General features: G+C 43.1%; 1 protein-coding gene across 1 annotated transcript; it reads right to left on the bottom strand.

Moving 5' to 3' along the window:
- Positions 1-19,015: 19,015 nt before the first annotated feature.
- LOC139813610 (uncharacterized) lies at positions 19,016-23,374 on the bottom strand. The gene is made up of 2 exons (XM_071779191.1): positions 22,813-23,374; positions 19,016-22,168 (listed from the first exon to the last, which is right to left on the bottom strand). The coding sequence occupies exons 1-2, from the start codon at positions 22,937-22,939 to the stop codon at positions 20,751-20,753; spliced, it is 1,545 nt and encodes a 514-aa protein (XP_071635292.1). The 5' UTR covers positions 22,940-23,374; the 3' UTR covers positions 19,016-20,750.
- Positions 23,375-26,996: the final 3,622 nt, after the last annotated feature.

The following is a 26,996-nucleotide window of genomic DNA, read 5'->3' as shown; positions in this document are numbered from 1 at the left end:
TTTATTATTATTATGAATAATTTGTTTTTTTACTGTACACTAAAAAACTAAAGAAATTCGAACGAGAGTCGAGAAAATATCTAAAATACCCAAAGAGCACGAAGTCTAAATGTGAACTCGAAGTGGAAGAGATAAACAAGAATGTGAAGGCACATATAACGTTGAAAACAAGATGCATTAAAGGCATCGGATGTTCCAGCAGCCTTCGTTTACGGCTATTTGATAGTCGTTTCCGACGATAACGTAAAGTCGCGGATAACAGCCAGAAAATGTTCATTTCTGAAAACGACTGGCGCGCCGAACGCATTAAATTCTACGTCAAGTCGGCATAATTGCGCTGCTACCTCGAGGTCCTGCCAGAAAGAGCCTCGTTCCTGGCAGGTACTTACGCTTTCCTACGACCGACGATTATCCTCGCCGTTCACTTAATAACGAAACTACGTGCACGCGAATCGTCGTCGAACCATCACGGATTATTCGGTGGCCTGGCAGGCACGAGTTAGCGAGCGACATTTTTGCGCGGGACGGCCGTAGTATCTGAGTTTATTGGCTCATCAGGCCGGCCATTGGGGCACGGAAATAAAATGATGAAATGGCAGGATAATGGCACACCACGTGCCAAGCAACGAGAGCCTTTTTCTGCCATCTCGAGCGAACACGAACGCGCGCTGGAACCCGCGTCGCGCAACTACGAATCGCATCGTTTGAGCCTTTATTCTCTTTGAAATATTCTTTACAATCTAAATACAAATAAATTCAAATAAAATAAATGTTTATTTATTATTAAAATTCATTTGAAATTTGTAAAATGTAATAAAGAGAGAATCACAAATACGCAGCGCATATCGCGCGCGAGCTTGAAATCGATAATTATATCGAGTTCGAGTAAAGGAATCAACAAGAGATCGTATAACACACATATGTATATGTTATACATTATCTTATCTCGCAAGTTAAACCTAGAGGGATTAAAGATCGAGAAAGCAAGAGAGATTTCACCCTACGACTCCCAGGACACCGCGTCGCGGTTACCGTTGCGATTGCATCCGCAACGAGTGTACGACGGGGTGAGAGACGTATTATACGATCCTGCGATCTTGCCGCCGCTGGCTGTAGTGATCTACATCGGTAGTGATCTACCGATCTTGTGTATAACTCGCGCGCAAATCGTGATCGGCCTTCGGGCATCCAAAGTGCAATCGTCCGGAATGGCCGGTGCTCGTCCGGGTCGAGACATACCGTTTTCTCCCTCGTTCGCCGGATCTCCGGATGGAAATCCTCGTAGATCAATATTCCCACAACGGTCAAAGACAGCGCGGTCTCTGAAGCGGCTGTTTCTATATTCAATGTAACGTAATTGTATAATTTTTTTCAACTGATTATTTAGTAAGAGACTTCGAGTGCCGACGTGGTTTCACTCACTGTTACGAGTTCACGAGTTAACGACGCTGTCGATCGATCGAACAATCGTGACGTTCTCGAGACCCGCTGACGTTTAACAAATCGCCGAGGGATCCGGCGCCATCGGGGGCCCAAAAAATGAGGCCCCTCGAGGGACAATTAGCCGCGACTGCGCGCTTTTCCGTAACGCAACCTCGGTGGCTGCCATCGATTGCTGGAAGGTGATGAGCCGCTCGTCGAGGGAGGCCTGGCGAGGAACGAAGGGGAAAAGAGATACGAACAGCCGATGGTAAATAAATGACACTCATCAATAAGGAATTAGCATGCGTGCATCGCGAGCGATGCCGAGTTGTGAAGCGTGCGTATGTACGTACGCACGACGAATCATGCGCAGCGATTCGCGAGCGAATCAGCGCGCGTTTGTTTTGAGGATGAATGGCAGCCGATGCGCTGCTCACGGCGTTGCGCTAACGAGCGTTGTGCAAAATTGAATCCTTTATTCGCAGAATTTCGAGAGGTCACGATCGACTCAAGGAGTCTCGACACAGATTTGGGAGACACGTTGGTTGATATTATCAAGAATAAATTTTTCTTGCTTGTATTATTATAATTGTATGTCAATAAGAGAGTCGACGCGGTAATTAGTGCGTAATGTCAAAAGACAGATGTATTTGCATATTACTTTCCGGATGTTTCGGCTCTTCTTCGAGCCATCCTCAGCAGTACGTCAATAAGCCATTCTCCATCATTACCATAAGTCTTCGGATTAGAAGGAAAAACCATGAGAACTGAATAATTGCTATTTATAAATGATCAAAATTAATTAAGAGAATAAAAGCAATAACTTATTTTTATCCGAGCACTTACCAGATAGTCCGGAGAATAAAAGATAGTCAAACTTAAAGATTAAAAATTAAAGATTAAAGTGTCCATGACATATTGTTATCACGATAAATCGCACGACACTCATTGAGACGAGGGTGGCCTAGTAGACAGCGCACTGGTCTATTGAACCGAAGTCCCGGGTTCGATTCCCGGCAGAGCCAAAAATTATATTCGCTCGTTCTCCTCTCGGAAGGCAATGGCAAACCACCGAGAGTATGTCTTGCCAAGAACGCTTCTCTAAAAAATTATAGCCATTCGGAAGCGTTGAACTGTAGGTTCTATATACAATGTGTATAATCTACGTGCGCAACACATGTATATGAAGAGAAGCCACCACGCTCGGACCCCCGAGTAATAGGATGATGAGTCAAATTCAGAAAAATTTCATCAAATTGTTTACTAAGCATAGCAAGCCAGTATTCCCTAAATTGTTTGTCTGTGGAATGCTGGCTGGCTGTGCTTAGTAACCAATTTGACGAAATTTTTGCCACATGCTCGGCCACATGAAGCTATTGAATATGTTCCTTACGAACGGGGATGTGTGTTATTGAATCATCTAGAGAATATATTAGGAGGACCCTCATTTGATCCATTTCTTAGATCATATTTTTTTGAATTTGCCTCATGTCGTGAAACTCAGTGTCGTGCGATCTATCGTGACAACAACATGTCATGGACACTTTAATCTTTAATTTTTAATATAATTTTATATTCAAAAATAATCTTTCGCCAGTGATAAAATAATATAAAACTTTTTATTAGTCGGCCTGACTGGCAATAATTTAATAATTACAACAACGTTTCGACCTCTATTTTGGGTCCTTATCAAGTTAATGAGATTAATGTGTTTTTTGTGATAATTATAATTCATAAATTTTTACAATAAAGATGGAACAATTATGTTTATTTCTTCTCATTTCTTTAATTTGTTTCTAATTACATTTTGCTCATGCAGCTGTATATCAAATCGCCTAACGGAAAGGTGCTATAATGTCCGCTATCGCGCCTCTAATCGCCCCATTAGATCTCGGTCCCGTTAAGAAGACGTATCTCAGACGACAGGTTGGTTGGCGGTGCGGTGCCGGATTGCTCGCAGCGTGGGCAAAGACAGCAACATAAATCGACATTTGATTATCTCCTCCGTGTGTCCTTCGAGGGACGTATTCACCGAAAAAAGATTACCACTTGGTATCATTCCTCTTCCCGCGCGTCGTGGTGGTCCCCACAGAAATTATAGCCGCGTTACCAACGATGTAATAGGGTCCCCACTCGGAAGGAAAAGAATAAGAAGGGACATTATTTTATGCGATCGAGACGGAGAATGAGGGAACCGGAAGGGTTAAAGAATGCGACTACTCAAAAGTGAACGACTAATTTCCTAGGTTTTGGTACCGGGGAGCCCGCGGGTCGCCGGTATTGTATGCCTTAACCGCGGGGCGTGGCCACGGGATACCATTGTGAAATGATGTACGGTTATTTTATACATCAGTAGTCCGCCAGGAGGATACACTGTGTCGTATTTACGGAAACGATCCACCTTCGGAATCCCGGGCCAACTTTATTTTTAAATCGCAGTGAAAAGCTTGTCAGGTATTTATAAGGTATGCGTGTATAAGACGAAATATATAAAGGTATATAAATATATATATACGATACTCCAAAATCCCCGATGTTAATTTTACTCTTTTTACGATCTTGAAATATGAGTGTCATAATGTGAGTACATCAGTATCAATTATTAGTAAAAGTCGAGAACTCTTGTTCTTAATTGCACGGCGAAGCCGCGTTTAATTCTAGCGAGCGGGCAGTCTAACGACGACGCTGAAGGATCTCTCCTTCGCCGACATTAATGAATATTCAGGCGGAAGCCGTTCCTGCATGATAGAAACGTCGATCGGTGACACACATCGGTGGCCGGCATTTAAATGCAAACGAAAATAATCGAGAAAGCGATCAGCGTGAAATTCGATAACCGTTAACGGCCGCAACGCCGTCAATTAGTCCGCCATCGCGGCCCTGACTGATCGACCGCCATAAGTCACCGGGCTTTTTGACGCTTTTCTCATGGCGAAGCGGAGTCGCCCTTCGAGAGTTGCCCCGTTGGGACTGCGCGCCGGATAAGGCCCCAAGTGCCTTCTACGCGTATTAGTGCTGACCGCGCGCGCGCGCGCGCGTATATGAGCTCCATACGGAAGGTTCATGGAGCCCGGTTTGCCCGCGAGGTGCAAAACAATTCATTACCGCGTGACCTCCGACCCCGCAGCGCGAGCCGCTCATTATGGACCACTTTGATGATCCCGTGTGCCGGGATCCTCCTCCCCGCTTCTCTCCCGCATCCTTGCTCGGGGGTCTTACGGCTCGAAGCCAAAATGAAAGGAGCGTGGGAGGATTGGGAACCGCGATGATGACGTTGACTCATCAGACGAGGGAAAAATTATCTGCTGCGAGAGGAAGATTACGGACGACCGCGCTGAAAAATCAGATTGTCCATCGAGATATTGATTCTTGCGGTGAATGCACAGAATTATTATTAGGATAAATTAAACTGTTCGGAAAATTTGAACCGTGGAATTGAGTTAGATAGAATTAAAGTTCAATTTATTCAAGTTTAACGTCTATTCTAGACCTAAGTATTTTTTTAATATAGATTTGATTCTGTGGCTTAAGCTCTCTTAGAGCCTTAAATTAATAGAAATACTTTGCAAATGAATGCCGATAGAAACTCTTGCTTTCCGCAGCGGTTTTACTTGACGCTCTCTCACGAACCCCGTTCGCACCTAACGATAAGTAACCCAATCCGTCGCGTGCGTCCCGTCGCGTCGCGTCGGCGGGATGTCGAGTAATTACCGGTGGGCCGAGAATGCGTGCAATTATTCAAAGGGAGATAAAACAGACGGCGGAGCGGAGTGAACGAAGGAGGATACACGGCGCGGTACCTTCGATTCCTCGAAATATAATGCACCAAGGAAGATGGGGGGTCGCCCAATCCTGTTGGTACTTACTTATATACAACGAGCGCGATAACGGTACCGGCTCTTAAACGCCACGTTATTCCGTCAAATGAAATCCTCGTGACCCCTTGGGTCCCGCATTCTTTATCCTTCGTCCGGCAGCTTCGTTCTCTCTCTCCCTTCTTCCTTCTCTCTGTCCTCCAACCACTCCTCCTCCTCCTCCTCCTCCTCCTTCCCTCCCGTCTCCTCTCTCGCGCCAGCCTCTCTCGCTTTTGCCCCTTATAACATTACAATTGCTAATTCCCCCGTTGCGGTTGCTCTCGGCCGCAGTAAAGCTCGGCCTGTCGTAAAAGCAAGGGCGACTCTCCGCGTATACGCTGCGCGCCACTCTGACACGAATGCATGCGGTTGCACACGCTTATCATTACCGAATTAAGAAATACCGGTGTCTTTTACCAATCACTTTGATATGAAGTGGGCAATCGTCATCTATTTAGACATGGATGACGAGAAATTTGTCTTCCACTTATAAACAACTTTATGAGATAGGATAATTAATTGACAAGTTATTCATAGCACAGTAAAAATTAGAATCGTTTTAATGACAGCAATTTTTTAGGATACTTTTTTAGATATAGATAATAGAACATTTTAGTATTGATACAAGTTTCGTAAGTTGTAACACTCTATTGAGGCCAGACGTTAAGAGATTGTAATCCTTAATATATTTTAATTAAAATGTTGCCCAATCTGGGTTGAGCATGGATTTCTTTTGGTATGAATAATTATCGTTATGTCAGAACTCGTAGATGCAATAAACGATATAATTTATTTTAATAGATTCAATTTTATAAGACCTTCGCGATAAGACCTTCGACTTATTCGAATCTTTATATTACATTAGCTGATTCATTTCTTTCGCAGTTTAGATTACGTCGTATATGATATGCAGATAAAAAATGTTGATAAAAATGAATCATGCATCAGACGGGCAATAATGTCATGTCGTCTACAAAAGACGGCTTAACACGTTTGTCCAGGGCATTACCTTCAGTGCGGTACTGGGCGGTTGCAGTGGTTGCACGCGTGTTCGCACACACGCGTACGCGCGTGCGCCGAGGGCGTGCGTACGTGCGTTCATTTTGGAAGACCCGCAGACGGGACTTTAAACGACCACGGGCTCTTCCTGGTGCGCCGATAGTAGGTCAAGTTAATATGCCTGCATTGTGATTTTTAATATCGTCCCACTGTCGGTCGTACTCTCCGCCTTTGCTCCCTCCTCTCCTCCCCCCCGTCCACCAACGTCGTCGTCGTCGTCGTCGTCGTCCTCGTCGTCCTCCACGACCTCCACCTCCGTCCTGTGCTCTTGCGCTCCTCCTCCGCAAAAAAGGAACGAAAGAATTCAAGTACCGGTGGAACGACTCGTTTCGCGGCGGAGGATCTTGGGACGACGAGAAAAAGCATTGTCGGGGATTACAATCGGGCTGGTTAACGCGCAGACATAATGCGCCGGGGTTTTTGTTAGGTGCGTAATGGAGTCGTGGATGTACTTTGTCAAGTAAATATGTCGGTCACATACACACACACCCGGAGATATTTCGCCCGCGAGCCGGACACGCGACTCCTCGCAACGCGGCGCGTCCGGCAAAATGGTGAATTGTCCTTTAACCCTTTTGCCAAAACGCTTCCTCGATGTTGGCGCGGCAACACCAATAGAAAAGCGATGTCGAGACGCAAGAAAATACGACTGTATCGGTTATGCGGTCAAATCGATTTAGAGATTATTAGGCCCGGAAGAATGTGTGTTTCTTCACGGCGTTGCATCGGCACGCAGTTGATTGGAAATTTGACATTTCCACTCTCTAACGCTCGCGTCGATCTCGGGCGACGCCCGTCAATAACAGCCTCCATCGTTATTTCTATTACTATTTCTAAGCAATAAATTCTCCGTATCCCGAGCGACTCTCATTAAAGTCTCCAGACATTCTGGGCCGAATCACGTGGGCGGATGAATTTTGATCTCGGCGCGTCATTCCTTACATAAGATCATCTACAATCCTATAACCTTTCCTGCCAATTTATAACTTTACAGACGTGTATTATATCGTAAGGTGATTTCGTCGATATCACATTCGTAATCGAAGTGGAAGCGGGTCGGTCGTGATCGGTGTGGAACGTTAGATACGCCTCGTATGATCGATCCCGCACCTAAGACACGCGGAGGTTCCCCAACAGGTACTCATGCCAAAGGAAGCTTATTAGAAGCTTCGGTTGCATAACCGGGGGCGTTTAAGTAGACCTATCAGAGTCGACGGTTAACCCAGCAAGGCTCCATCGCGCCGTAGGGCCCGATCGTGACCCAACCTGTCCGATCTACGGTCAGGTTGGGCCTTCTCCACGGTCCGTACCATATTTCGCGCTCCGTAGAGATTACCAATCGCTTTAGACACTTCCGTGCCATGCTGCTCCGAGAAACAACGCGTTCCACGGCACGGCTGAAAATCGACCAGGAGAATCAAATCGGACGTAACCATCTCCCGCAAACGATAATACGCTCTATTATTACATGAGTAATGGTATTACACGACGAATAGATAGAAACAGTCTCGTTCTAGCAATGTTATACAGATTGCAAGATTATCATTTACAAAATTAATAAAACAAAAAAAGAATTTTCTCATAAATCATGTGTACAAAATTTTTAGATATTAACTTCTTATTCAACTAAATTTTCAATACGTTCCACATTGAGTATCGTAGAATTATTTTAGTGCACAATGACATCCAAATAAAAAATCAGAAAACATTCTAAAATCTTTTTAAAGTTCAGTATGAAGAATAGGGCAAGGAAAGCCGTAACAGGATATTTGTGTTTTATTATTTTTAATAGACAAATATTATTCCAACCATAGTAAACTGCGTGCCGACAAATCGTCAGACTTGAAACACAAGTTCTGGTTGAAATAGTAAAATCCTACTATGCTATGGTTGGAATATTTGTCTATTAAAAATAATAAAACACAAACATCCTGTTACGGCTTTCCTTGCCTTATTCTTCATACTAAATTTTAATCCGCGGAGCCATTTGAATATTATCTTGTTAAAGTTGTTAAAAAAATATATAACAAAACTTGCTCGTAAAAATCGTCGAAATTTACAAAGACTCGCGCTTCTACAATTCGGAGCCGGTCCGTTCGCGTCGCCTACAATTGTCGCATAACAAGAATCCGGCCGGCAAGGAACGTAATGCAATCGCCGGGTGCATTGTGCGTCTCCCACGATTCGCGCGTGTTGTTATATCGAGTCGGCGGCTAATCCGTTCTCTCACGACGTCCGTTCGTCCTCGTGGAAAACGGTAGCGCTGATACGTGGGTGCAGCATTAGCGGCCCTGTCAGGTCAATGAATCATTACGGGCCACGGACAGGTCGCCGAGGCGCCGATCGACGACGTGAATAAATGTCCGACCGTCATAATTCTCGGCGAGCCCGCGCGCGACGGGCGTGTGCTTGTCGCCCTTGCTCGCTCGCTAGATACGCTCACGAGGCGCCTCGTTTCGCGACTTTTCAGAGACGGCTCTGACGCGAGCAAATAAGTGGGACGTCCACGGCCACGCACAATGAGCCGGTCTTCTATAAATCAACGAACGGCCACGGCGTCACGATCTCATAACAACGGCGCTTATCGAGCGCGAAAATATGTGCGTACTGTCCTCTTGCGACTTTTCAATTTCATCACTACTTTTCATGTCTCTTCCGTCTTGAACAGAGATTCCCAGAGAGGCAACTTTTTGATTGCTAATACGAGTTATCATCTCGTATCACAATATTCACAATCTCAAAGTTCATAAATAATTGAATTTCTTTTTAAAAGAAAACACAATAAAAGAAATTAGAAATAAATGTATAAGGCGGGATCTGCTAAAAACTAAATGTTTATTTAACAACATAGAAGAATATAAATTCCTAGAGTTAATATTAAATGCTGTTTAGCTACAATATATGATGAAGCGAATATGATGAAACTGTATTTAAATTCCACGTAGCTGACTAGTCAGTGGCACATGAATTATTAGAACATAACTTGTATAGAATGTTGTAGATATGAGAGTTAAAAAATTATTAACTTGAGAACCACTGATGTATGTATGCTTTTCGTGTCGCAGGCGATTCGTCACACATCTAAGAGTCTGATTAAATTAGTTCGCGATTAGTCAAAGCTCGCTAATAACGGACACACTTCCTCAACGAATGTCCTACCTCGGCTTGGCTATGAATCAGTAATATGATTATCGCCTTTCGTGCTTTCTATCTTCTACATGTGTCAGAGATAATTTATCGAACGGAACGAAAGCGTCACTAATACTTCTGTCAGATGTATTGATTCTGGATAACTACGTATAGAACCAGTTGATTTTTTATTATCCAACAGAAGTGCAAAATATGCGCATTTAGAGTAATCTCATCTTTTACCGTCCCGTTATTGAGACAAACTAGACTAATGTGTCAAGTATCGCATTCTATTAAGAGAAATGGTATCTGTATTAAAAAAAAATATTATGTACGTGTGCTGAAAAGCGTTTACGGTGATTCATAAGTATTTTTCGATCTCTCTTCGTCTTGACACAGCTTGCAGCGATTGTGCGCATCGTACTATGAGATAAGAGCGCGATTCTCGCACGGGGCGGAATAAAAAATGAAGCGGGGTTGGCGGTTAACGGAATTAAACGGAATTTGCTCGTATGGGCGGACGCATGAAACACGTAATTGTCAGTATTAACCCACTTGGGCGTCTCCTTTATACATGATGCGCGCGTGCGGACGCGCGTTCTACACGCATGTGAGCGTATTCGCACAATGGGGACTGGAAAGTGGTGGTGCACCAATCGCACGTCGTTCTTTCGTCCTACGGTGACCGCGAAAAGAATATGAGGAAAGAGAGCATATATGAGTGCTTAAAAGGAGAAAGACGAATGCGTTGCCAATTTGAATTCACGAAACCATTAAACATTATACGATAAAAACAGACGCATAATTTAAAAAGTAGATCTCTCTGTATAAATTCTGATAAATTACTTATACGAAATAAAATATTTTATAAAATAGATAAATTTTAGTCAATCTTGCGAAGTTTAATATACATGTAGGTTAAACATGAAAGAAAATAAACAAATCCATATTCGGTAAATTAGCATAGAATGCAAGCGTAAAATATGAGATTTTACATTGCAAAAAAGAACGTTTAATTAAGAATTAGAAATTTATGTAAGAATTAAAAGATTTATTCAAGAATTTTGCAACTTTATTTTAAATTATATACTGCAAACGCGAAATCGACGTATTAAGAATAACTTACATATTTGCAATAAACGGATCTCGTTAACTCACAATGTTACATTAAATCAAAATATTCCATTGCATTTCTTGCTCTTAAGCAATCTGCTTGAAGCTTACCCGCAAAATATTGCATTCGTGTCACGCAATCTGCCATGCAACAGGTGTCAACACGAACATATCGCACTCGTGCATGGTAATTATCCCATACGAAGGGCTTCATTCATTTGTGTGTATGGGGCATTCCATAGCCGACGGTACAATGCTTTAGTAGCGTATATTCTTAGAATTAATTAAAGTCGAAAAACCCTACCATAGATTTTCCAGACATAAATCATTACGCAAGATTCTTTAATTGCATATTGTGCGAAACAATTTCTCAATGTTTGAATATATTTAATAACACCGGAACATTGATTCCTATTCAATAATTATACGCAATTCCTAATTAAGCAATACCTACAGGAAACAATTTCTCGATTGCGAAGATAAAATCGATAGCGCGATCGATTCAATCAGTCCGAGTTCGATCCGGTTAACTCGCCTAAATACCACAAATACACAACCAGTAACCACGATATCCCATATCGTTATTATCCGCGCCGCAAAAATATTCGTAATAAAGTATCTCCGCGGTATCAATCTACCATAAATTATCGACGTACGAGTATACTATACCGCGCCCTGCTATATAACGCTGTATTTACGTATGCATGGGCGGTCATTATTCGATCAGCAATTAGCAGCTACGAGTTGATCGATGGCCGCAAACCTCGAGAATTCTCATTATCTCAATTCTTCTCACGTTCGTCACGGCATTGTCCACCCGCTGTAATTAAATGCAATACATTTAATAAAGCTCTCTATCATAAAGTTGATCTCGATATCGGCTCGAACCGCTAACATTTGCAATAAAATAATGAAACTTGGAGTGGAAAAATTGAAGAAAGTGCGTTACGGATAAAATCGATTTGCGATTCTCTATTATCACCTTGTATCAAACGATTACGACACCTGCAACGGAAAGATTATTCTTTAATCAACGATGTATTATACTGATTGCAGATATTAACTACAGTACAGCACGCAATTAACGATCTTGCTGTCGACATCGATATTCGCGTCTCGTGCCTTTCGCGCCTCACTACCGGCAGCGAATTGCAGGTGCAAAATCCTTCGCGGTGGCATCGCACCCAAGGTCAAACGATACGAGCGCGCCCGCTTCCTGCGGTCCGCGATCGCAGGCAGATATCGAATAGCGATTACGAAAAGAATTATCTTAATTGCCGGCCAGGAAGCGGCGGGTGGGGTGAAAAGGGCGCGTTCGTCCAGGAAGAACGGATAGACCTGGCGCGCGCAGTCCGATCGATGACAAGATCAGCCACGAACGATCACCGTGGCTCACTTTAATTACCATCACTGGGGGGAGGAGATGGGGGACAGACCGTGGACTCTCTCTCGATGGGAGTCCCCGTATGGTATCGACCGAGACCACCGGCCTCACAGTATGCCAACTATGTCTCCCCCGAGCAATGACACCGGCTCGTTAAGACTCGAAACGCCGATCGGTAACGGTCAGACGCGATCTGTACGGATAATTAAAAGCCGAATCTGCGATTACGCTCGCGTGGATCATTACGTGTCGCCGCTTGCGTAAGCAGATTGCAAGGTGGTGCACAATGGCCGACCTTAACCCTTGACTGAACCGATCAGCTCCTCAATGCTCGGTTGTTGTATCGTACTTGCTTTACTGTTATTGAATTATTTGATGACCGAAAGAAAGGAGCTATACTTAATTGGACAGGAAAACTACTCTTGTGTATGTAAAAAAAAGTGACCTAAAAACACACCTTTTCTGTAAAAATAAAGATTTCGTTATTTAAAGAAAAAGGAAAAAAATAGAATAATTTTTTGAAAAATCTATTTCCACGATGCATTCTTATTCTAATTTACTATCACAAATATTTGATTTTTCAATACTTTCTTATTTTATACACAACTACATGTTTACAGTAAATTAAAAGTAGATTTTGTGTGCGGCATATACATATGTATATAAATAGTTCGGTTTCGCGATGAGTATGGATCTGTAATTGAGAATGGTGGGAAAATATAAGGAATCCACAAGATGCGTCCTACAAGCTAAAACGAGATTTTAACGACACGTGTATGTCATCTCGTATACTATAATGCCGGCGTATTCATCAGTTTAGAACGAGTGGCGTCACACAGACGCGAGAAAGTAATTAATTCCGACACTGATTAATTCCTAGAAATTGCTAGTTTCTCTCAGAGAGATCGGGTGGTGAACAGCCATTTCCTCACCTGGCTCTTGCAACGACAGGTAGCAGATTTTACCCTTTCAAGACGCACCCCATGTTTCCGTAACGCTTTTTTTGTATAACTATACCTATAAGAGCGACAGGTGGTGATCGCGCGACATTTTGAAAAATATATACCCAACTGTTCTTTTTTACTTATTTTATAAGATATAGAACATTTATGTATGTATTATAATTGTTAAATAATCTATTTTGACACGTTGAGCACAATATAACCGCTGTTACTACGAAGATAAAATATGCACATTTTTAAACACATTTGTTTTACTGTTTTGCACTCAACATTAAATAAAGCCTGTCAGTTTTCATATATTTATATGCTTGAGAAATTTATTTGTATGTGTGAAATATATATGTTCTATAACTTATAAAAAAAATATATATATATATATATATATATATATATATATATATATATATATATATATATATATAATAGACCTAATAACTAGTGTCATAGAGAAATATATAAATATATAGTTTCGATACAGATAATATATAACAGAATTATCTACAGTTTTTTCTACAAAAAATAGGGATCGATTTTTCAAAGGCAAAAATTAGATTAAAAGATTTGTTCCTTGCATCCTTTGTATACCTACTTCCGTGATTATTCTGGCTCATAATTCTCCCGGAAAGCCGAGGTGTGCGCTATTATCCCCGATTTCGCCGGTTTCTCGCCTCTGACATGATAATGGTGGATCGGGACGATCGTCAACCGAATCGAGGTTTACACATAGCGGTTTGCGAACGGTGGACCACCCACCAATGGGTGTCAGCAGTGCCACACCTTGGATAATAACGCGCGGCGAATCGGTCGAGTTTGCTGATTTCTAGCTGATGACTGGTTAGCATAATAACGATCTGGTAACCATTGGGATGAGAGGGTCACATCCTGTCTGACCTCGGGTTCTCCTTTTTTACGATTTTATTTCGTTTATTAATTTTTCGTTCTAAACACTTATATTGTATTATTATATTAAGATTCTTGTAAGACTTGAAAGCGTCAAATCTAAAAAGGTGCATCTAGAGATCGTGTTAAGATTACACCGAAGAAGATGGGAAAACGAGAAACAAAGTGGTGGCATTTTTCTAAAAGGCGACCTGGAACCTGGAACGTATCCGTTTCGCACCCTTCGCTACAAACACATGAAAGCCTCGTGTAACACATGGCCTGAGACAAGTGTTGCACTTTATCATTCGTCCGATACATGACACGCATTCCAAAGCATCCTCTGCATGGTGCCGAAAATTCCATTATTGAGAACTCTCTTATCTAAGAAGTTAGGAAGAGACCAAGAGACACACCATAATAGACCAATTATCGTATAGTCCGAATTTAACGAAGTTAAACAAAAATTAGCTAAAAGCAACTATGTTTAAAAGATATAATTTCTACAAATTCATGAAAATAACACGTCACGAGCTATCAACATAAGAATAATTTGAAGTTTAAAGTGTTGAAATTGATGAAATCTGCAAGAGAAATCAACAACACGCAACTTATTTCACATCGACGGCCCATTCTCTCGGAGTCTCACGAATTCTCCCGCCACGGACCCCCTTCGTGAGGCGTCCGCGATAACATCTCGCAGTTCAGGCCCCGAAACGACCGTTAAGGGATCATTAAGGCCGGCGTGAAGAGTGCGATAACGGCGATTCTTACGCGCGAGTAAATTCATACCCCAGTCAATTTAGATACAAGGTACAGGGAACCGCGGAGGCTCTGATTTAAGCCTCTTCGTAACCTTCTTAACAGCCTAACAAACTAAAAGTATTTGGACACGCGCTGCAGTTTTGCGAGAGAATCGATCTGATCCGGGCCCTCTAGAGGCCCGCGGAATGGCAGGTGAAATCTGCCAGAACTCGGGCCCGCGAGCCATATGTTGCGCACGCTACCTTAAGGACCTGAAATAAGGCCCGGGTAACAGGTTGCTGCTGCTACGAAGCAGAGATTGTTTTGTCCGCGGCCTTAAAGGTCCTCCACGGGCTAATGAGCCATTCTGCCGGTATATTGGCCCGATGCCTCGCGCCGCTTTTGATCGCCGCTACTGAAATATAAGGCCCATTCGTTACTCGTATAGTGACTCGGGTATTTTAGGCTCCTAAATGGCCTGCCGGCGTGAGATTTCACACGATTACGAGTTCTTCGGTTTTCCCGGTAATTCAGAAAAAAGTTATGTGCATGAAAGTAAGAGTAAAGTGCGTTATAGAGAGGTAATTTATAAGTCATATTTAAATGATGTTATTAAAACTAGATTAACCAACTTAAATTTACAATATTTTAGATATAGATATTACTACTAAAAAGATATTACTACTAAAAAATTGAAAAATTGATTGATAAGTAATGTATCGACCCCACTGCCTCGAAATGTCTTAATAAGTATGGTCAAGAATTTTTTAAAAAACTATTGGACCACATCGCTTGCTTCAGATCAGTTGAGATATAAAAAAAGAGAGTAACGAATATAGCCTTTGTATCGCGAGGTTCCTTCGAATCAATATTAACGCAGCGGTGGATACCTCCGTTGCTTCTTTCATCTTATTATTTGTCTCTCACGTTTTTCAAGTGGTCTCCTTTTCGGCTCTCTTCTATCGAATAGATCTTTGAAGTAGTCAGAGACGGAACAAATTGATAATTGAATGATGACGATGACTGTGCAAATCTTTCCTCTCGCTAATATTTTAATTTATGAACTTCAAATTGTTATAAATTGGTGATAACAGTTAGGTAGATTTAAGAAGAAATATAATACAGACGACACGCTAATAATTTAACATAATGTTAACATTAACTGCATAATATTACGTGGCGATGTAATAATTAACTGTAAGAGAATACATTATATCCCGATCGTTCAATACTTATTCGGCTGGGGATCTTTCCAGCCGACTGAGAATTTCATAAAAGCGACGACTATATAATTCGTGCACGGATCGCCGCATCATCGACGATCACGCTTCACGAAGAAGAAACGCACGAGCACTAACACACCTGGTGTAACCGGCAGTGGCGATCCACGCTGACACAATGGGACACGTACCACCACGGAGTAAAGGGTTGCAAGAAGACGAGAGTCTTCCGGGAAGCGATGAAAGACTCTCGCTCCTTGGTCAGGTGTGCTGTACGTCCTAAAGGAACGATCAGTTTTATACGAGGTCAACTTGGTTCTACGGCGATCGTGTCAAAGTGTCAAAGGTCGTGAGATCGTTATCGCTCGAAGTCCCATGCAAAAATATTGTACGCTACATTTAGATAATAAATAATTATGTATAAAATAAAAGTAAATAAAAAATAAGAATCATAAAGACAGCCAGCATTGTATTTATTAAGTACAGCATTCAGCGTTATTAAGTACAGCGCGCGTAATCTTGTAGGATTTTCGGCTTCTATCCGTTTCAAGTTAAATAAAGTCACATTTTCACGCAGAAATAAAAAAAATCTGAAAATCCTTTGACACATCAACCGGTAGATTTTATTATTAACCGGGACATAATTTTAGGTGACCGAAGTCGTCAATCTGGAGCTCTTACTAGCGAGTAGTTTTTGTCAACGACGACCGGCCTCGACCCCCTTCGCTTTGTGCCCGAAAACATCGTAGCTGATGTCCCATTCTTGGCTCGGCCCGTACACGATGTTGCGACCTTTTGTCGCCGCGCGGCCGCTTTTCTCTCGCAAAAGTCTTTGCATAGTGCAAAGCCTCGGTGCCATATATACAAACGAATAATGGAACCTTTTACCCCGGCGTTTTATGTGTGTATATCCGTTCCGACGCACCTGTTCGATCGGACCGGTCGCCATAAAAGCCCAGCGGCCAAGGTAGCGTTTGCTTCCACACTTTCTTACTTGCGCGCCCGTTTCTGCGTGAGTGTGTATACACAGTGCGGTCTGCGAGGGCCGGTACTCGAAAATGGCGCGTGCACCTGTCGTGCCGGGCGAAAGGACGCCGTTCAATGGGCCGTCATACATAATTACAGTCATAATGGCGACTAAACTACACAACGAGACCACAAGTGTAAATCGTAATTTAGATTTGAATATCCACGAGTTTCAAGTACAGCACGAGTTTGCGATTATCCCATCATTATGACTATAATTCTCTTTAAATATCCAGATTACTATCGTTAAAAGAGCGATGGAAGAAGAATTAACTACGCTTTCACTTTAATGAGCTATCACGGGTAAACAATATTTAAATAACTAAATATAGCACGTGTTGCTCATATGCAACGATGCACCCTTGAAACGTCGATTAAACGCGTGTTTGGGGCTCGCAGGTCGATCCATATATTACCAATGCGACAATGTCAGGAGGGTAAAGCGAGATCGCGGCACGATCTCGGGCACCCATATGGGCGAGAGTCGGCTGAACAAAAAGCTCGATTGGAGCCACCACAGCCGATTGAATCGGCGGCACGTATGCTAGAGACGCGTGGGATTTAATACGCGGTGCAGGTAGCCCGTTTTACCCGGGCGAAATGAATTAAACGCGTTTCCATCGCGCGTGTTTACTCGCCATATGTTGTTTGCTCCGCTAAAAGAGCTTTGTGCTGGCGTTACACGCCTGTAAATGTATGAATGAACGCAACACGCGACGGAGAGAGATACTCGCGCGCGCGAGCGCGGGCGCGACGCGGAACGGTCTCTCGATTCTTCATTGTGCGAAGAAATTGGATAACCTGCCGCATAATCCGCGCGTATTCACGCTGACGCGAGTTAACGTGTGTCGATTAGCCCTCGTGAGATACGCTGAAAGCGAGCTCTGTCGTGACCGGAAGACGCGATTAACACGCTGAATGCCGTGCGGATTACGAGGCACCGCGTATTAATTTCGCTCTAGCTCAACTAGGATATACAGCCACGACTGCGAAAAAGCTGTTGCACGTAAATATTTGTTCGCAGACAAAATTTTTAAATGCAATAAGTTTCCTAGTCTAACGATTTATCATAGAATTTGTGATAGTTCTTAGGATATTCAAGTATTCCCAGCTCAGATTCGAGAAGCATTTCTCATAAACGCTCAACGATCTGGAAGACTGATAAATCTCGCTTCGATAAATCGATGAAAGGATCTGGAATTTCCTATTCATCGCATGATTGATCTGGACCACCCAAACAGAGCTGTAGCAATGGATAAACGGCGGCACTCGGAAGATATACATAAAGCGCGCGGACTGCGCGGAAAGGATTCTTTTTACAATCGCGAACAATCGTTCTCGGCATTATGTAATTGCGCAAACAACAATGCGCACGATTGCGGGAGTGTATCGATGAATGCGATATAAATATCGCGACTTGTCGAAATTGCCGATAGATTTGTTCGCCGCCGCGTATTTTATGTCACTTTCGTACTTTATTACGTCCACGCGTACATACACGTGCGCAATGAAATACTACCGGCCGTACGTCGAATCTCAAGTCGGATCCAATCGATTCGTCTCGAGCCAAGCACGAACACCGACAATTATCTTTATCGATGAGGCCCCTCCTAAGACCTCTGACATGCGAACGATCGATGCCCGATTGGTTGCCTGAAGAAATTAAGCTTATACGCTCGTCGTTTGTCAAAAGATAAAACGCCTGATTATGCGAGTCTCCAAAATATCGTTACGTGATGTGCGTCATTTTTTATATGTATACGATCTAAATGACTGATAATCAAAATTCGGCAATTATGATAATGATCTTCGTAACTAGTGTCTTATATAATATAATTGATATTCAAAACCTGAATACAGTAAAATTTTATCCATAAGAATTCTTGAAGAGAGAGAGAGAGAGAGAGGGAGAGAAAAGAGGATACTAAATAATAATGCTAGAGAAAGCATAGGAATGTGCGGAATCGAAGAGGTAAAAATCTAAAAATATTAAATATATTGTAGAAAGGGAGAAAGAGAGAGGGAGGGAGGGAGAGAGAGAGAGAGAGAGAGAGAGAGAGAGAGAGAGAGAGAGAGAGAGAGAGAGAGAGAGAGAGAGAGAGAGAGAGAGAGAGAGAGAGAGAGAGAGAGAGAGAGAGAGAGAGAGAGAGAGAGAGAGAGAGAGAGAGAGAGAGAGAGAGACAACACATTAGAGAAAAAAAGTTTAAAATTTAAAATCCATGTAATTTATTTCATATAAAATATCTCTATACATAGGCAATATCTGTATTTCATAGTAGAGTTTATTTTCTTTACAAACTAGGAATAGTGGTACTCGTCTGAGCCATGCTGCTAATTACACGCACGATAAAAAGTAAAAGTATGCAACGATGGCTCACTCTCTAACATCTACCTCTTTCTATATCTTTTTCGATAATTATAACGAGTCTTTTGTTCCTCTGCGTATAATACAATGACTAGTTTGTTTAAGAAACTTACGGTGGATTTGCGAGATGCAAAATACAGAAAATGATAATGCGACGTGCGGAGCCGAGATCTTATCCTTTTTCCTATTCCACGCGTTAAATACCTTGTTTTCCTCTTTTCGGTCCAGTTGCCCAATTCAGGCAAGTTATAATACTCGTACTGTGCGTATTTTACTCGTTAACCGTTAAGCGCTAAACTATGTACAATCCGCGTGTTAACGCGTGCGAGCGCGCGAATGAAATTCCACCCGACGCGACGTGGCGATTTCGCGAATGGCACTTTGGTGCATCGCAGCGTGATAACTCTTAGCAAAATTTCATCTTCCAAATTTACATCGACCATGCCTGAAATGCACCCTGTTTTCAAAAATATTTTATAGTACTTTGCGAAGTTTCGCATTTATTTCTCGTTTCATTTTAAACGAGAAATAAATCCCTTTCCACCAAAACTGCAAAAGATCATTGTATAATTAATATAAATAAGTTTCGATCGAGAGTCACGATGATAAATAATACATACTCGAATGCGCTCGCACGCCGACAAACGAAACGAAATATAACTCAAAAAAAAGAAAACGTGCAAATCGTCCTATTTCTCGATCTATTCGTTTTTATGATCGCGTTTTACGTGCTCGAGTGCATTAGAAAAAATGAGAAAAAAATGGCATAAAAAAAATGGCACAGCAGTTTCACGGGACCGCATCACACGGTAATCGAACAGCTTTTTATAATCGATATTCCTCACGTGCTCGGAGCGACGTGACCGATCTCTCAAAAGGACGAAGTATAATCTCTAAGTACTATTATATCATCAGCACGCTCATACAATGAGTCACAAAATTATTTACTTCTCAATTGCAGACTTCAAAAGCTTGATACTCTTTTAGGATATGATCTTTTATGGAATAATATATTTGTTCACATATTTTTCTTTCTACAAATAAAATTTACAGTTTAGCAATTGATAGTCAGCAATTAAGAGAGAATAAGTATTTTGTGAATCGCTGTGTACGTCGCACACTCGTACATCGTTATTTACAGCGAAGGATAATAAACAAACGAAACTAACTCTCACGAAACTTTTCGAGATATCTGTCTGACGAGTCAACTTTTTAATAATACGCGTTCGATATGATCGAGTAGTATACTTGACAAGAATGCGTGGGATCGAATTCTTTCGCCATTGTTACAAAATAAAAATGATAAAATTGAATAACTTATTTTCAAAATTTAATTAAAATAAAAAAATTTTTTCGTCATGAAATAAAAATGCAACTTTTCGGAGAATATTTTTATGAATTAAAACTTATAAGGTACTTTCCTGGAAGGATATAGTCGGATGGCGAAAAAGTTAACCGATATTTCGCGAGCGATTCACCAAGATACCAGACTTCACTAACTCGACATTTGTACTGCATTCTAAGGCACTTTGAGACCGCGAAATGAAAACGAGCGACATACGTTTATCTCGTAGGTCACAGAGACGCGAAACTTTAGCAAGAATAACCGACTGACACCGGCACGCCGGGACAGCCGCCATCCTGATGCTTCGTGAGCAACGACATCCTGCTGAATGTCTTGCTACACCTGTCGCAGGAATATTTCTTGACGTCGCTGTGGGTCTGTAGGTGAGCCCTGAGGTTGCTCCTATCGGCGAACGCGCGATTGCAGTGTTGACATCGGAACGGCTTCTCGCCGGTGTGCGTCCGGATGTGACCCTGGAGCAGCCAAGGCCTGGAGAACGCCTTGCCGCACGTATGACACTTGCAGGGTAGCGTGTGCGTTCGGATGTGCATCTTCAGCGCGCCCAAACTGACGTATACCTTCTGGCAGTATTTGCACGAGAAGGACTTCTTTGTCTGGCCTTGAGCGGCCGCGCAGTGAAACTGTTGATGCTTCGACAAGCCGGAATATGTCGAGTAAGATTTGTTGCAGTCGGTGCATGGATACCTGGACGACGTTGTGCTCGAGGAGGTGCTCGCGCCGGTGCTCGGGCTGCTCTTCTCTATTTTCGTGTTGACGATCGACGTCCCGGCGGAGGTACTGCCGGCGGACGACCTGCCGCTCTCGCTGCTGGGTGAGGAAAGATCTTCCGGCGTCACGGGAGGCGGAGATCGCAGAGAGCCGGAACCCACGGAACTCGTAGGTGACAAACCGCAGTGATCCGGACTGCTCCAGTGAGGATAGCTCCTGGCGATGGGCCGTTGGATCGTCGAGCAGGTCAGTGCGCTGTGGGGCGGCGGCGAAACTGACGGATGTTCCGGAGAGGAGTGCGGATACGCCGGTACCGGGTACGACGAATACAATTCCGCTCCAGGATAGCGATGATAGGTAGGCGGGGCATACGGCAGATAATGCGACGGATACAGAGAGCCCGTGCGAGCCCAGGCTGGCGTAGGGTAATGAGCCAACGGTTCCACCGGAGGATTTAGATTCAACGGCTCCAGGGGCGCCTTGCTCGCCATAAAATGCAGCGGGGTCGACGTCGCCGTCACCCCCGCCGTCGGCGTCGTCGTGGAATTGTCATTATGCTGGATCACCTCGACTCGCGCCTTCTTCACCATCGGGTGATGGGTCGGCGCGATTCCCGCTGGCGGCGTGATAGTCTTGGTTGGATAGTGATGGTGATAGTGATGTAACTGGTGCACGTAGTGCATCGCATGATGAGTTGTCGGCGATGATGGCTCTATCGTTAAAGGTGGAGGAGACGTCTTGAAAATCGGAGGTGGCATCTTGCTAGACGCGCGTTCCTGTTCTTGCTGTTGTTGCTGTTGCTGCTGCTGCTGCTGCTGTTGTTGTTGATGGGGAGAATGACTATGATGGCGATCCGCAGTTCTGCTGAGATCCTCGGGCTTCGTGCTGAGATTCTCAGGTTCAGGGATATCGTCTACTCCGACATCGATTATTTCTTCTGCACAAACAAGAGATAGCGGCGTTCACATATATGATAAAGGATACCGAAATATAAAATATAAAGAAAATAAAATAATTTGGGTAGTATCTAAAAATAAAAAAATTTATAAATATTTTTCTAATATTTTAATTTTAATGACGTTTCTAATGACTCAACTTTTCGAAAATAAAAAAATTCATTGTAAGCCATATTTACTTCATTATTGTAAGAAATATTCATTATAAACTGTATCTCGTGTTAGCACACTTTCTCTTTACTTCTTTCTTCTTCATTTTTATTTTTCCTATATTTGTTTTCATATCTTTATTTTTACATATTTTTATTTGTTTAAATTTGACATAATTATATGTATTCAATTATGTTAATTAAATAGTTATTATATTAAAATTATTATTAATTTTAATTTTATTAATAACAAAAAAATATTAAAGTTTAAAATATTAAAGTTTAAAATTACTATTTTCCATTATTCTATATTATCTAATCTACTTATTATGATGCTTAAAATGAATATCCAAACAATACGTAAAACATATTTATACACTATATTCTCGAAAATAACAGGTCAATATAAACGTTGAATTTCGTATAAAAATAATTTTGAAGGGATTTGTGCGATAAGAGAAAAATAATTTCAATACCTTTGATAGCTTCAGGAGCTTCTTCTTCATCCTCGGACGTATAATAAAACGGCCGCTTCTTTAAAGGGCAATGACTGTAATTGTAATTCTTCTTCATGAAGCTGTGTGGCACCTCGTCGACAAGCATTTTGTCACTGTGTTTTGATACTGCGCAAAGGCACTTAAAGCGTTCTTCTGATTTATTAACGCTATGCCACTGGGAAGGACGCTTACAGCATCCTCCTTCTTTCTCTTCTCGTATGGATATCCGTCATTTACAGCGTTAATCCAATAATCACACTCTTGCCGAAGTCTCGCGAGCGACAATAATACGCGGCAACGTTATTTCCGCGTGTTATCACTGCACTGTTATTTCACACATAAGTCAAAAGCCTCCTCCTTCAAAATAAGAAACGGCACTTTGAGTTTTCTTTAAAGGAGTAATAAAATGGGAGTAATTGATCTTCACCACACGCTTGTCCGAATTCAACTGACCGGTTGGGCGACTCGGATAAATCTTGACTCGCGTGAAACACGAAAGAGAAATGCGAGGATGTGTGCTATAGCGACTGGCTCGAAACGTCTCAGCTGCAAGCCGGTCTCTGACTAGCAGGGGGTTGTGTCAGGGCCTCTTATAACAGGTCGCCCCACCAAACGATTGCAGGTGGCCCGCACGTGCTGCCGAGCCAATACGGGCCCGCGGGCCCCTCGTTGCTTGCCAATGGGGGACGGGCGGTCGCGGGCCACCAGCCAATCGACCAGGGATACGTTCCACCAACTGTCCCCCACCGTCAGCGACAACGACGGGAGGTGCAGGATGTTCATGAGTGCAACGCGATAGTCCGCTACGCTTCTCGTCCTTCCTTTTTCATCCCTTCCCCTAGTTTCTTTCTCTCTCCTTCTCTCTCTCACGCTTACACGCTTCGCAAGTTTCAATGTGTGTATGTTATGTTGTTCTGTAGGAGCAGATGCTGTGACCCCTCTTAGGGGACCCTCTCCACGCGCGCGCACACACATGTACATACCAGGGATTCGCGTTCGCGCGCGCGTGTGGGTACATTAGACCCCCTCCGCGCGAGAGCTCGGCGACTCGCGTTTTTTATTCGAATTTCCGTTCGGCCTACCTGAACTCCGCACCGTTCTTTCTCTTGCTCTTTGTGCGAGAGTGGTTGTCGCGCGCGCGTCGACTGTTTTGTGCCCCTACCTGATATGCGCGCATTGCGTCTCGCGTACATGCGTGCATGTGTGTACGTATGTATGTATGTGCGAGCGCTACAATCCACCTCTTGTTCCCCTTCTGAATTTCACTCCCTCTTTCGCGTCGACCCACGTTGCCAGTCCGAACGTGTAACGGTCGTGTCGCGTGCCACAGCATCGCCCACGCGCGCTGGGAACCTACACACGCGCGTACACTCGTGAGCATGTGCACTGGGGCACGCGTACTCGCGCGAGCACCCCGTCTCCCTATATACGCGAGCGGCAGATTCACATTAGATCGCCTGCCATTTTTGCGCGAAAGGAAAAGCACGCGGCGTTCAGTTTGGGAATCCGCCACGTGGCCGACGCGCGTAAAAAGAAACGGTAACATTCTTCTGTTTCTCTTCGATGTCGGCAGAAACTTTCTCGACTTCCGTCGATTCACTTGCGATCTACTTTTTTCTCCCTTTGTGACGTCTACAAAGATAAGATTAATACAGATAAGCTTTTTTTGTTGGGGTTTAAATTCTTTACCGCCATAAATTTGTGTATCATCGTTTTTTAATGCTACATCAAAATGTAGCGATGCATTTCGTTCTTTATTGATAAAAATAAAGTATGTCACTAATTAAAATATTCACAGCAACGAAATATTTCAGATGCGTTAACACACAATGAAAATTCAACAAGTTTTATACGGATTTTCAAGCAAAGTGAAATCGTGAAATATTTTTTCGCAATAAACGTATATGTAATGGGCAGAATTATCACCAGTGAAATTGGAAATCATTCGAATTGATCTATCACGAAACGATAATCGGGATAAGAGACCGGTATGGTCATATATCGGCTAGAAAACGAGAGCAATTTTTGACATATAGGACCCTTGTACTTGTCGTCATAAACAGCTCATTCGCATAAAGCTCTATTCTTTCGCTAGTTCGCTGGGTGTGTGCGCGACCAATCATTCTCTCGTATTATTTCGTAATGAAGGAGAGACACCAGACGCGCAGAGAGCAAAGACGGAGAGAGGAAAAGGCGGAGACGGCGTCGTGCGTGCGCGCTGGCAGAATTTCATGATAAAATCTCGGTAACCGATACGCCACGGGCGCGCGTGTTATTAACCGTTTGTCTCGACAGGAGAAACGTCCTCGCTACCGTCGATATATATTTACACTCGCTTCGCTTTGCATTACAATATCAATATTACACGCAATCGCCGCGCGCGACGCATTTCACTTCGCTTTAACGGCGCATTCCAAATGCGGCACGCGCATGGTACGTTGAACTTGAAATGATTCCGCATCGAGCTTTGTACTATCAATGCATTGAAAACAGCAACGGCGGTTACTACGGCGTGTTGCGATATTATCACTGTGTAAAAGATATAATTCAGACTCGAGATTCTGAAGACACTATTCCATGGAATGTCGGCCAAGTCAGCTTATGTAATACAACAAACGTGCACTAAATTCTGTACATATAGGATGTTTGAAAAATCTCAAAAATAAATAGTATATTTGTCAGAATAAAAATCTTTTCTTGAAAACTATAAATAATCTTCCGAAATTTTAATTCCATTAATTGCGTGTCAATTAAACACTTGCTACTCAAAGACAAGTCGAGTCATTGTCATCACGCGTGTCGGACGTATTGAAACGATCTAGTCGGCTGCTGTACGCACTGCAAATTTATACGATAGTTAGCCGGGACAGAGAGTTCGATTCGCTCGTCGATAAGCGGAGCAGTCACGATCCTAAAGAAACTATCTGCTAGCAACGGGACGGCGCGCGGCGGCGCGAATCACCCGTTGTTGTCCCTATATATCTGCCGCCCCGCTTATCTCATCGACACCCACGAATACAACGTCACGTACATATCGAGTGCGTATACCGATGCACTACCGCCGATCAAAGGAAATGCAAGAAATGCGCACGCTCGGTGCACCGACTTCGACCTCGGGCGGATCGCGATCCCGGTTAAATTTCAAATCCATATCATGCCGTACTGTCTCTTTCGCTGCGTGAAAATGAGACGGAACGTTTCTACGATTTAATTAAACCTTTACGTTAAATAAATAATTGTCTGTCGCAAGTCATAAAAAAAAATGTATAATTTTGAATGAAGACATATCTTGAAGGGATATATTTAATTTATTATTACAAGACCTAATATAGCATGCATTTATGCATCTGAAGCACATTTTTCTCACTGTTCCGGACGGATGCGTTTAATTTGCAATCTGCGACCGCCCTACCGTCGTGCGACCTACCTGCCGTTTCCGATGCATCGCATTAAATTAAAAGCCACAATCTTCTCTCTCGTTGTCACGTAAATATGCGCGAAGGGGCCGATCGACGTTTTCTTCTCGTGGCGGTTTACGAGGAAACGGGCACCCTATACGGTTGCCTCCGTCTCAGCGCATCAAAAACTCAAAACAGAAATAGAAAGATAGAGAGAGAGAAAGAAAGAGAAATACCGAGGAATGAATCGTGCACCGGTCGTCGACGAATCATCTACCTGCGCATAAAGACGCCCTTCCACGCGGTTATCTGTCTCTGCAGACAACCCTTTCTCGTCGTCTTAAATCAGTGAGAGGAAGAAGGAAAAAAAAGCAGGCAAGGAGACTGAGAGAACCTGCATTTTATCTGGTTATTCCGGTAGCTACCGGTGGCGGTTCCGGCAAAGAATTCCGCTTCTTTCTTCCTACCATCGTTACGTGGCGGATAAATTATACGGAATACTGGGCGCGCTAAGTTACCCCCGCTTTTGTTTGCCGCTGTAGTATGTCCCGTGCGTGTGAATCCCGACGAGGGAACAATCCGGCGCCCTTCACGCCGATACCACGGGTAATCGCGCGTTCGCGCAGGTTGCTGCGAAAAGATTCTTTATGCGCGCGTAGATAGAAGCAGGTCCCACTGGCACCGCGCCCATCGCGTTCGTCGGTTATGTTGTTGCGCCGCAATGGCGAACCATTTCCGCCCTGCCGCGAAAAAAAAATACAAATA

Source organism: Temnothorax longispinosus, chromosome 5, assembly GCF_030848805.1.
Source record: "Temnothorax longispinosus isolate EJ_2023e chromosome 5, Tlon_JGU_v1, whole genome shotgun sequence".
NCBI classification, from domain to species: Eukaryota; Metazoa; Arthropoda; class Insecta; order Hymenoptera; family Formicidae; genus Temnothorax; species Temnothorax longispinosus.
The sequence above is the reverse complement of the archived record's forward strand: the minus strand, read 5'-3'. Positions and strand labels throughout refer to the sequence as shown.